Source organism: Heliconius melpomene, chromosome 19, assembly GCF_056956725.1.
Source record: "Heliconius melpomene rosina isolate 202511_hmr_F chromosome 19, ASM5695672v1, whole genome shotgun sequence".
Taxonomy (NCBI): Eukaryota; Metazoa; Arthropoda; class Insecta; order Lepidoptera; family Nymphalidae; genus Heliconius; species Heliconius melpomene.
Genome location: NC_140407.1, coordinates 14,082,260 through 14,095,044, shown reverse-complemented (window position 1 = coordinate 14,095,044; position 12,785 = coordinate 14,082,260). Strand labels below are relative to the sequence as shown.

General features: G+C 34.2%; 2 protein-coding genes across 2 annotated transcripts; one reads left to right on the top strand and one right to left on the bottom strand.

Moving 5' to 3' along the window:
- The first annotated feature begins 691 nt into the window (after positions 1-691).
- LOC146528952 (uncharacterized) lies at positions 692-3,094 on the top strand. The gene is made up of 5 exons (XM_085203261.1): positions 692-762; positions 833-1,399; positions 1,512-1,701; positions 2,318-2,353; positions 2,682-3,094. The coding sequence occupies exons 1-5, from the start codon at positions 754-756 to the stop codon at positions 3,020-3,022; spliced, it is 1,143 nt and encodes a 380-aa protein (XP_085059387.1). The 5' UTR covers positions 692-753; the 3' UTR covers positions 3,023-3,094.
- Positions 3,095-4,101: 1,007 nt separating this feature from the next.
- LOC146528951 (uncharacterized) lies at positions 4,102-11,470 on the bottom strand. Its single transcript, XM_085203224.1, has 6 exons — positions 11,165-11,470; positions 9,263-9,471; positions 6,501-6,636; positions 6,089-6,354; positions 5,419-5,596; positions 4,102-4,435 (listed from the first exon to the last, which is right to left on the bottom strand). The coding sequence occupies exons 1-6, from the start codon at positions 11,220-11,222 to the stop codon at positions 4,368-4,370; spliced, it is 915 nt and encodes a 304-aa protein (XP_085059350.1). The 5' UTR covers positions 11,223-11,470; the 3' UTR covers positions 4,102-4,367.
- Between the last annotated feature and the right edge of the window lie 1,315 nt (positions 11,471-12,785).

Sequence of the window (12,785 nt, the reverse complement as noted above, 5' to 3'; positions counted from 1 at the left end):
TAAATAAAACATTTTACTAAAAAGTAAAAACACAAAAAACTTAACAGTATATAGTAACCCTAGATGGACACAGATCACTCACGAATTGGTTCAGTTCAATACGAGCGTACCGTAATGAACTATAGTGCTGGGTAATGAGGAACAATCTGTAATCATTGTAAACGAACACTTTCGTAGTACATATTAATTTTTATTATTAATTTAATAAGAAAGAATTAGTAGTACCATTACTACATACTTATATACATATATGTAATAAATTGCACTCTCCAATTTACACCGGAACTCGAAACATTAGTCTCGCAACTTAACGCCGAACTTTCCCTCGTTACCAGAGCGAATGATAATATTTAATATGCAATTTCCCCAAGAGACAAAATATTTAATATTTTATTTTCTTCACACAACCTGTCCTAGCCTCATGCGCCACGATAGGCCTTAATATTTTTATGGTTATGAAATTCTAATTTCATTACTATATTTCAGAAAAAGTGGTGTGTAAATATTTATTTGTAAGTTTACATGCAGCGCTGACAACAAAACAATAAATATGTTTAAAATATTGTAGGATCGGATGCACGAATTTTGGTACACGATGCGCGTGCAGGTCTGTATTATCATTTATTTGACGTTCACCGCTGTGGTCCTCGCTATATAAGCAGGAGTATAGAGTTTCAATACTATTCCAGATCTAAATTTGGAAACGTAAACACTTGGTTTTAAAATAAGTGCAAATATATCAATTTATTCATCATGTTTGTGGTATGTATAATATTTCTTTTATTAGCTACTTAAAAAGGAAAACAATATCACTTTTATCTTTTTTTTTCAGGGAATACTATGCTTGGTAGCATTAACACTAACGGTTAGTAAATGTGAACCACCAGTGAATAGCTACCTACCACCTTCATCTGGGTTTGACGGAAGACCGTCGGCTCAGTATGGGACACCAGGACAGAGCCAAGGGCTATTTGGAGGATCTAATCCTTCTGGCCAAGGTTTCGGAAATCAACCTAGAGGCAGTTATAATCCTTCAGGAATAACCTCCTCACCATCAACTGAATACGGAGTGCCGAATCAATCCTCCCTTGGGCCTCAGAGAGGAGGATCACGAGGACCTCTGGGACGAGGCCAAGAATCTGGTCCTGGTTCTCAATATGCAAATCCAAACCAACAAGGTTTTGGTAATGGTGGATTTGGGCCTAACCGTGGGCGTGGATCGCAAAGACCTGATTCTTCTTATGGAACACCCAATGAATTGCAGTCTTCTGGTCGTCCTGGTTTTAACTCTCAACAGGAGTTTTCGAGAGGACCATCTTCAACCTACGGAACCCCTGATTTTGGTAATAATCTTAATATAGACGAAAATTATCGTGAATCAGGGGTAGATAGTTCTAACGTAAGTTTTTGTTCAACTATGATTCCAGAGAATTGTTATTATAATTTTTTATTTTATACATAGGTATATATTATGTATTATAATATGTAACATGTACATATTTCTTTTTCAGAAACCAGCCAAATATGAATTTAGTTATGAAGTAGATAATCCTGAGACAGGAACCAAGTTTGGTCATTCCGAACAGCGTGATGGAGATGTAGCAACTGGGGAGTACAACGTATTGTTGCCCGACGGCAGAAAACAAGTTGTTGAGTACGAAGCTGATCGGGAGGGTTTTAAACCCCAAATACGATATGAGGGTTTGTTTATCGTCCGCTTAACATATGTATACTGCACATGCTGTTTTTCTTTTTAAGTAATACAAACGTTCAATCTTTAAAGTATATAAAAATTTGTATATAACCTTTAAGTATGTTGATATTTAAATTCTTTTTCAGCTTCACGCTGTATTCTGCACACGGTAGGGTAGGCAAAGGAAGCATAGTGCAATGACACTCAGTTCCCCATTTGCCGCCGAATTCTGGAGTTGTGGCTATTGTGTGTTGAGTAGTGGAACTCAACGATGCGATTTTCCTTGCTGATATCAAGGCGAAAAAATTAAAAAAGAAATTCGATGTAATATTTAATTTCCTCGACCATTTAAGGCCAGTCATGGTGCAGGGGCACAAAGTGTGACTGTAAAACCGACTGGTTATGGGTTCGATGGGTTCGATGGGTTCGATGGGTTCGATGGGTGAAATATTAATTTGAATTTATATTTCCATTTCTTCACCACTCAACACACAATGCCTCCAGAATTCGGCGGAAAGTGGGGAATGGAGTGTCGTAACACTAAATTCCCTCTGCCTATCTTGCTGTGTGTGGGACACAGCGTGAAGCTGATTTTGTTTAAAAAATCCATTAATTTTTTCCCAGGAGTAGCCAGAGGAGGCGGATCATCGTTTGGACGTGGTAAATGTTCTATTAAGTAAATTTTAATAATTAAACTCTTTTTTAGCTTTACACTATATACCCCTTATAATAGGGTAGGCGGGGGAACTCAGGGTAGGAGTGTTAAGACACTCCGTTCTCCAAATTTACGCCTAGTTTTTAGAACAGTAGGTTACGAGCGGCGGTACTAACTACTCTTTTTATCTCAGCGACGAAAAAAGAATAACTCATTCCCCCAAGTGGGAATCCAACCCAGCACAGTCATGGTTACAGACAAATAATGTATCGCTCGCCATGAGGTCTTTACTAATTACACAATGATGATTTTAATTCTTTGTATATTTTAAAGGTGGGGGACCTCAGGTATATCCAGGGGCAAGTGCCGGTGCCGGTGCTAACGCTTTCTCAGGCAGCGGTACTGCTTTTCCACAATTTGGCGGTGGGGAGAATGGGCCACAAAGTGGTAGATATCAACAACCAGATTCAGGATCTTCTGGTTATTCCAGTGGAAGGCCTGTTACACAAGGATTTGGCAGAGAAGACCAAGGTTACCCTGGTAGCCAAGGAGCTGGAGGTCAAGGTGTAAGTTATCCTGGATCCCAAGCAAACAGAGGCCAAAATGGTAGAAGTGGCAATGGAGAGGGTTACCCAAGAGGTAGTCCAAATGGACCACGTGGTTCTGGTTATTGATAAAATTACCGACCTAACAAGATGTATTAGATCTCTGATTAAAAATGGCTTGTAAATAAATTTACACAATGATTACAATTATTTCATTTTACGTAATAATGCACTTTGATAAAATAATTAAGAAGGTAATAATATTTCAAACAACATATACATTGACATCAATCAAGTTCTGTCGTTAGAGAACTTTTAATCACAGTTTAAATTAGGTGAAATCCATTCAATTCAGAGACTTCAGGTATGATTGTTTTTGTTTATTGAAATACTTTATTTCAACGAGATTTCAGGGGCTTTATTGCAGCTTTCGCTTAATTAAATATTATAATAAACGTAATCAGCAGTCAATTAATTTGTATGTAAATTTCATCAATCCTAATTAAAAATATTGCTGATTAATAATAATTTAAAGCATTTTATATTAATTATTGTATTTGGCATTGACATGGCTCGTCGTATTATTAAGTTAAATAATTCTACAAGGCAATAATCATAATAAAAAAGACTAATAATTGATGACAATCTCACTTCGGTAAAACGTAATTGTATGTTTTACTCTAGTAAGATTCTAATAAATAATATTTAAAATAAATGCTTATAAATTTGTATATCTTATTGTATGTCTTATTTTTCATTTATATTAGTAGGAATAGCTGTATACACGCTTGCTCAGCGGGTCAGTCCTTTACGGGCCCACAGTTAGGGGTTCAGGATGAGTTGGAAAGAAGCATCATGGTCCAGGTCAGCATCATGGCGAGCGCAGGTCTAGAAGCTATTGAGGATTGGCTTCTACCGGCGAAAAGCCTGCATTCCCCGTTTTCGTAACTCATGCACTCCGCGAACCCTGCCCCCACGAATGAACAAAAGCCTTAGAAAGGCAAGGGCAAGGGAAATAGGAGGCAGGAGTATAACTGAGGAGTGGTACATGGTCACCAAAACGGGCTGTAAAAAGAAAATGGTTGCCCAACCGAAGGAGAAGGTGGAGCAGCAAATGCCGAAAGCGCCCAAGTCATATCAGAGATCGGGATGGAAAATTGATTACTCATTGATTTATTTTATTCGTCAGAAATAATAAAGGTTGTACAAAAAAAAAACTCTTTTATTAATATTTATTATAAATAAAATAGTGCTTGGAAAGAATTCACTCCAATCTCACATTGATTTTAAATAGAACGAAGTCCTTAGAAGACTAGATTCATATAAAAGGAGTTAAATTAGTATACACAATAATTGCTATCACAATATAATGCAAGATGGAACGCTTTTTATTAATACTTAGGTGTACATGATTCATATAATATTAGTTTATGCTTACATATAAGTAATTAAAATGAAAAATAAATGCAATTTACTAAATTAATTGCAAAATAAAAATTGACGGTAATATAGCACACGGTGTAAGTTTTGACCCTTCGTTACCTGAAATAGAAAAAGGGATAAGAATCAAAATACATTCATAATAAGTTGTTTCTTTCAAAATAAATAAATAAAAATGAATTTGGTGTTGTCACATAGCAAGGTAGGCAGAGGGTCTAGTGTTAAGACACTCCGTTCTCCACTTTCTGCCGAATTCTGAAGGCATTTGCTTTAACTACTGTAAAAGATAATGATGGCCGTGGGTTTGATCTCCGTTCTCTTATGTCAAAACAGGGCGTTGAATTCCGTCACTCAACAAGCAACATCTCGGAACAACGGAGTCTTGACAGAAGGTTATTTTTGGCATGTCTATTATTGATATAAATGCTATCATTAATATATTGAATTTTTAAAGAAGGTATATTTAAAATAAATGGAAGACCTGGTTTTAATTAAAAAATAAATTTGACATATTCCACGAAAACGGATTACAGAATTGTTAAGTAAATAATTATGCAATACTTTATCTTTACGCATAAATTAATTACAGCATTACTCCATGTTATGGAGTTGCTATTTTATGCCAAATTTAAGCATCACATTTAGTATTATGATTTTTAGCCAATTAAGCTTAAACTCAGTCTTAGCCCCTAAAAAAAGTCCTGTAAAATTCCTGTGTAATTACTAGTATGTAATGTACATGTCATTTGTACTTTTTCTCCGCACAAAGCATGGTAGGCAGAGGGAACCTAGTGTTAAGAAACTCCGTTCCAAATTTTTCGCCGAATTCTGGAGGCATTATGTGTTGAGTGGCGGAACGCCGCGCTATGCCTCGACACCAGAGCGAAGAAATGAAACTATTAAATATTTAATTTCCTCGAGGGATCAATGCAATCGGGGATGGGGATCGATTCCACAACCAGTCTCGTTTACAGTCACACGCTTGTGCCCCTGCACCACGACTGGCCTCAAGTACATAAGGCATATAATTGATTATTAGACTCATGTAATCCACGTACAATAACATATATGAATTATATACAGACCTTCCAAGCTATTGTCATTTTGTGATTTTGCTTCAGGAACTAAGCTATCTTTAACGAACACTGATGCTGCATATATTTCTGGTGTGATGTCCGGACCTTCATTTACCGGTGTGGGATCGCTTTTTAGTATATGGTGAACTACTTTATCATGATATAACGGCGCGAGGGTCACTTGGCACTGAAATTGATAAAGATTTGTATTTTAGATATACATAAGTTTTGAATCGATTACTTTGGATTAGGAGGAACTATGGATGTAAGTAAATTTACACCCGCATAAGTTTTCTTTATTACTTTGTTCTTTTTTCGAGTTAATAAAGGTATTAACGTCTAATTGTAAAATTATCATAATTATAAGTTAAGGAACTTATGTTATTTTTAAGATTAGACGTCTAACAAGAATACTGTAAATTCAGTTTAAAATTTCAAAATAAAAAATGTAGAAAGCACGTTAAATGTGCACACCGCAATGTTTTTTTATCTTCATGCATCCTCACATGCATGCATGCATGCATCCTCACATGGCAAAGATAACTAAATGATAAGTTAGTATTCGCTTGTTCTCTTTCTGTCCCTTTCAGGAATTGAACCTAAAACTATTGCGTGAATATTAAAATAATACCATGAGAATAGTTATGAAAATAATGGCTTAATATATCGTTTAACTTACTTCTATACTTAACACGCCTTCAACGAAGTGATAAGGCATCAATACAAAATCTAATTCTGAAGTAGTAACGCGGGCGTCAGGTCGTTCCCTGGACTTCCATTCCCAGGGTCCTTTTATATAATTTTCTGGTACCGACTGATTATTGACTAACCACTTTAAATGAGCACGCGGCCTTGATCTGGCTGAGGTACAATTAACTCTTAGCCGATCTCCTTCTTCATATTCGGTCTGAACTTCAGTTATACGTGGACTTTTGTTTGGTAGAACTGAAAGGTGAAAAATTCAAAAGCATTAGAGAAAGCGACATTCGATATTAAATTTGCAAAAAAGGGGGGAAATTTAGACTAATAACAACTAAAAACCCATATTGTAATATTTTCCAGGATTTCTTATAATAAATTTGATCACTTACGATATATTTTAACTTCCTTAGAATCGGACGCGGTGGCGAAGTAGGGCGCTTCGCCCGACACTTCGCAGCGATAGCGGCCACCTGAGTCCTTTGTGAGATGTTCTAGAGCTACTACTGTGCTTGACGATCGGGCCACCTATAAACACATAATATAATAGATTTGTTATTTCTTTATAGCTTCTCTCTGTATCCCGTATATAGTAAGGTAAGGTAATCTAAGTGTGTTAAAACACTACGTTCCCCACTTTTAGTTGAACTTTTGAGACATTGCACGTTGAGTGTATATTTTTTTAGCTTCATGCAGAGGGACCCTGAGAACCTAGTGTCAAGACACTACGTTCCCATTAAGACACGAATTGTCGCATTTACAGTTCCAGTACATAGATTCTTGCGTATAAACTAGATGGTTTGGTACTAATTAAATAAATTACTTCTGGCAAATAATTTTATTGATTGAGTTTCGCTTCACTTTTTAATAAAATGTTACGTTTGCATATATATTTTCTATACAGACACTTTGAAATTATTTATTTGTATAAATAAAATTGAAGTGTCTCTTCAAAATAATTATGTGTTTCCAAGTGCATAATATAGTTATTTGCCCTATCTGTATGTTTGTTCGCGTTGAGTTTTGCATATTAGTTCAACAGAACAGCTTAACTGATATTCATGGGACTTTCAATCGAAGATAAATAAGGTGGTAAAGCAATATAGGCTGAGGGAACCTGGGTACCTTGTATAGACACTCCGTTCCCATTAAGGTACTTCTGTACCCACTTTCTGAATTCTGAAGACATTACACGTAACTTAACGCCGTTACCAGGGCGAGAAAATGAAAATATAAAGAAATAGGGAGAGAGAGAGAGAGGGAGATTTATTAGACTTATTAACAAAAGAATAATTAAAATTCCACAATCTTTCTTTCATTACGAGCCAATAAAATAAATAAAATTGTGGTTACAACTTGAATGTGTTTTCATTTACTTACAAATTCTAATTGGGGGTATGGTAATCAATTGATTTATCTTAAAACTTTTTAGGCCTCTGTTCTCTCTGATTTGAGTAATACCGCCTTTATAAACTTTTGGGTTTCATTGCTATTCATCTATTATAAATAACTGAAACTAACTTCGAGGGTCTCGTGAAATACAAAGTTATAGATTTCATTGAATTAAAAAAAACACATCATTTTTAAAGGACTTTTTCGCGTAGGTATTAAATTCGTTTTTTATTTTATTTATCCTCATGACCAGAGCAAGGAAATGAATATATCAAATATTTTATTTCATCGAGGAATCAAACCCACTACATATTGCGTTTCTAGCCTTGCGCCACGACTAGCCTCTATAAGGTATTATAATATAAAAAAATATATATTATAAAATGTTCTTGTAGGATTTCCAAAATACTTGTACAAACTTGCCCGGTCATTGTTAAAATTAGTTTGAAGAGCTTAAAACTTATTTACTATGCTCTCGAATTTACAGTATATTTTGAAGAACTAACTGTTAAGTTTGAGAACTTCATTAAGAGCGTGTTATATTTAAACAGTTTACTAAATACGATGCGCTCTCATATTCATGACAGCCGATGTGAGAACTTTACTCAAAGAAACGTTATACACGAATTTTAAACAAGTAACTTACTGCTATCTCAGTAAGGCGATAGTAAGTCAGGCTTTGTAATAAGCTGTTTCCTTTTTAAAGTTGTGTATAATTTTAATTATGTAATTTTTTCTCAGCTTTACGCCTTATCCCGCATGCAGGGTATCTGATGTTAATTAAAGCTGTTCCCCATTTTCAAATTTGTTCGAGTGGGAACCGAACCCATGCTTATGATAGAAGAACCGGTCAAATGTCACTTGTTACCTAACCTTACCTACTAATTTCAGAATAATAGGTCCACATAAGGTTAACTTATAAAAATTGATAACAATATCAGCGTGACATTTACTTGACGGCAGATGGACAACAAAATGATTCTATAAGAGTTAAGTTTGATTTCGTAGAGTCTTACTAATTAATTTCATGAATTTACATGCTAATATTACAATAAGCTTTTTTTAACTTTGGATTTTTGATACCCGGGTGTTGTTTTTTTTAAGCTTTGCGTAAGTATTATAACAGAAAAATACACTTAATATTAGATATTAAATATTTAGATCTTCCCGTGACCTCTAATAAATCCCGATGACATGCGATCAAGCTGATGTCAGTCCCCTAATGCGACATGGGGATACCAAATTTTGATCAAATTGACAAGTGTCACATAAAGATTTATAGTCACATAAAGATTTATAGTTTAAATTGTCACCAAAGGTATATTTTTGTATTTTTTAGCTTCACCCTGCATGCTGCACGTAGTAAGGTGAGCAGAGGAAATTTGAGAACATAGTGTTGAGACACTCTTACTCTCTCCCTTTCCACCGAATTATGGTGGAATTTAATTATCTTCTAGGGGTAAATCAAATATTAAATAACCTTAATATAATCCACCTACTCTATACGTCCACGAGTGGGAATCGAACCCACAACCATCGCGTTACAGTCAGACCGTGTCGCGTTGGTGAAGTTAAGATTGAGATAGATTCGTAACGAAGCGTCTAGATGATTTTCTACTCACTCAATTATTTAACAAATTTAATCATAATAAAGACTGTAAACTTTTCATTAAAAAAAGTATTCCCTTTATATTAAATTTCCATCCAAATGAGAAATGAGAACTTTAAAATATACTCTACTTATATCCAAAAATAAACTTACATTAACAATTACTCCAGGTGCGGGAAAGTAGCTCGTCTGCTCACTATTTGAAGGGACGTAGCGATAAAATTCCCGATCATCTTTGTACCACTTGACTGAATACAAAGGATCATTTTCTAGATCAAATTGACATCCTAACAAGGCTTGCCCTCCTTCCACAGCGTGGCCTGGCACACGGAGCTCTAAAATACGAACGCACTCCGCCAAATCTGAAATATAGGGTTTATTTTATATCAAAAGTTGTTTTAGTATTGAATGCAAATAAAAATAAACAAGAAATAGTGTATATTTCCATAATAGTGATTCAATATTTTTTTTTAATATTCTAAAACGAGCAGAACTCTTTTAGGTTCTATCTATTAATTGTCCACCTGTCTGTTTCTCTGTCCACCTGTCTGACTGTCAAGATGCAATAAGGTAAGTACAAATATATACACGATATGGTAAGTACTTCCCGTGGACCTACAAATTGTATTATGAAATTTGGCAAGACGTGCAAACTTTCAGTAAACAGGCATTACAAACTTATATTTTTTAGTTAATTTCATACAAAATGAGTTCCCCCCCCCTTCAAACTTAAGATTGTCGACTTCTATATATTGCCCGTTGAGATTTAGATATAGCGTGAAGCTAAAAAAATAATAATAAAGATACCATAAGGTTTTATGGATAACATGCATTTTACATATATCTTTGCATTTAAAATTTCATATTTCTGAAACACGAGTTTGCAATATTGGTTTGAAATCTCGTGGATTTCAAACAAAATGATAAAAAGTAAATTACAAATAGTATAAGATATCAACATTGGATCATCGCGGATACGCTTCCTACATCACTCTTTAATAATGTTTCCATCGGGTAAATAAATATAGAAAAAGCTAGTATTTTATATCCATATTCGCCAGTAACTTTGTGAAAAACTCAATTAAGTTTAATATAACGAGCACATTATTGGGTTTTTCGATACAAAATATAGTACGTTTCAAAGCAATATTTAAATTGAGGTCAGTCGTGGTGCAGGGGCGAAAGGTGACTGTAAATTCGGCTGGCTGTGGGTTCGATCCTTACTCGGGGAAATTAAATATTTATTTAAATTTATGTTTTCATTTCTTCGCTCCGGTGTCGAGGCTAAGCGCGGCGTTGGGATCCGCCACTCTACACGCAATGCCTCCAGAATTCGACGGAAAGTTGGGAACGGAGAGTCTTGGCACTAGGTACTAGGAGAGATAAAGCGTGAAGCTAACGATAACTTTTGTATAACGAGCACATTATGGGGTTTTTGGTAAAATTATAGTGTTTCAAAGCAATATTGAACTCGTCAGTATAATATCGTTTCAGTAACAATGTCGGCTTTTATAGTTGTTTATCGTAATGTCCGACCCATAAGAGTTTCGCTTAGAAATGTTCTAATTCTCATTCATATTTTCCGTAGTTCTACGTTTTTTATGGCCAGTAAAACGTGAGCGAAATACAAGATGTTTAAAATAAAACTTGAAATGAAAAACTTGAATACTGTGCGAGGTTTTCAACAAAGGAAATAGAAAATTGATGCGAATTAAAAGTACCATTATTTATAGTTAATCCATATTATTTGATTATTTCAATTTAAAGTATCTGAGCAGATCGCTTAGAATAACTTTTAAAAAGTATTTAGTTTTTATTAAACGTGCAAAATTCAAATTTACAACCTAATATATCAAAGTATTAATATTTTCATTAGTTATTTTATATTTTCGTAGTTATTTGATATTTTCATTTCTTCGCTCTAATATCGAGACATAGAGCGGTGTTGAGTTCCGCCACTCAACACGCAACACTTCCAGCATTCTTCAGTTCTCTCCCTCATCAGGTTCCATAAATAAAAAAATTGTAATATGAATTAAATCGAAATACATTTACCTTGTTTCCACAGCAATAATAAAATTACCAGCGTACTGTACATTTTATGTTTGTTCATTATTATTGAAATCAGTTGCGATGCAATCGAACAAATGGATTATCCTCATTTCACTTTTAAACACTGCATAATAAATTTCACGTTAACTATAATCACTTTTATATTAAACACTAATTGATAAAACTTTGAGGTTAAAATTTTGTCGTTTGCGAGTCGGTTATATAGTAAAATAGGGCGGCGAATCTGGCGACGTGCTATATTTAAACGGCCGTCGCGTACGCATGCGCTATACTCGCAGCTTTTTGCACAAATTTGTATTTTTTGCATGAAAATTATGCATGTGGGTTCAATTATGCAGCTTGTCTTAATTTTTCATCGTATTTGCTTGTATAGTGAATTAATAGAATTATTTAGTAACAAACGAATGCGTTTTACTACGGGCTTGTTTAAATGTCCATAAATTAACACTGTTTACGTGTGTAATACAAAAAGATTGTGATGACGAACTGTATTTAGTTTATCTACTTTCATAGTACTATGGCATATGGTATGGTATGGAATAATACTTTGGGGTATTGCTTATCTTTGCTTTGAAAAGATTCCTTAGTTCCAAAGGCCAAATAACCTAATTATTTTTTGATGGTGTAAAATCTATTATGATTTTATAAATGTTATCACGCTTTGGGAATGAGACAGTTACTCGAGTCTATTTATAATATCATTGTCACAAATAAGCAAGTCTAAATCTGTAAATTATTGATTTCATTGAAAGACAGTTAGTTCTGAGGCAGTAACTTTATTGAACCGGTGGTAAATTATTTGACGTTCAAATGATGAAACATGTATCTTTTTTCTACTTATATTATTTCCAAATTATTTCGTTATATACCCATGTATTTTTATACTTACCTGCATGCATCTGAACTTAGTGATATAACTCAGAAGAAAAGAAAATAACATTTATTGTGATGAAAAAATAGTATTAGAACACGAATCTACAATTAGTGTTTTTACCTGTCTGTCTGTTTGTGCAATCACATCTTTTGAATTACTGGACGGATTTGAATGAAACTTTTTCTGTTGTACAGCTCAGCTTTGGTTAGTAAATATTTTTTTTGAAAATAGTGGGTATGGTGGCGCAGTGGAACAGCGTCTTACCATGCACTTGGTGGTTAGAAGTACAATTTTCACTCGTGGAAACGAATATTTAAAAAAGATGTTTAGTCTTACCGATTCGATAAAAAAGCACAAGCAAAATAGAATGGAAATGATCATTAAGTTCACTGTAATGAAGATGCGTCTACTATGTAGTTATAAACAAAAATAAAACGTTTATAAGATTATAGTCCATTATTTGAAAGAAATATTAACTATACTTTTCTGTCTTCCTAAAGTGCTTACGTAAGCTTCCTTGCGAAAGCTGTTTATACAATATCTACATTAGAAAAACAATAAAATATGAATAATATGACAATAAGATAATATGATAATAAATAGGATAAATATTATAAATAGACATATATTTGTATCTCCTGTAGAACGACAAAAGACGAGTAAAGAAATATTATACATTTCTTAGAACAGAACAGTCAATAAACAAATATGTACATACATACATTTATT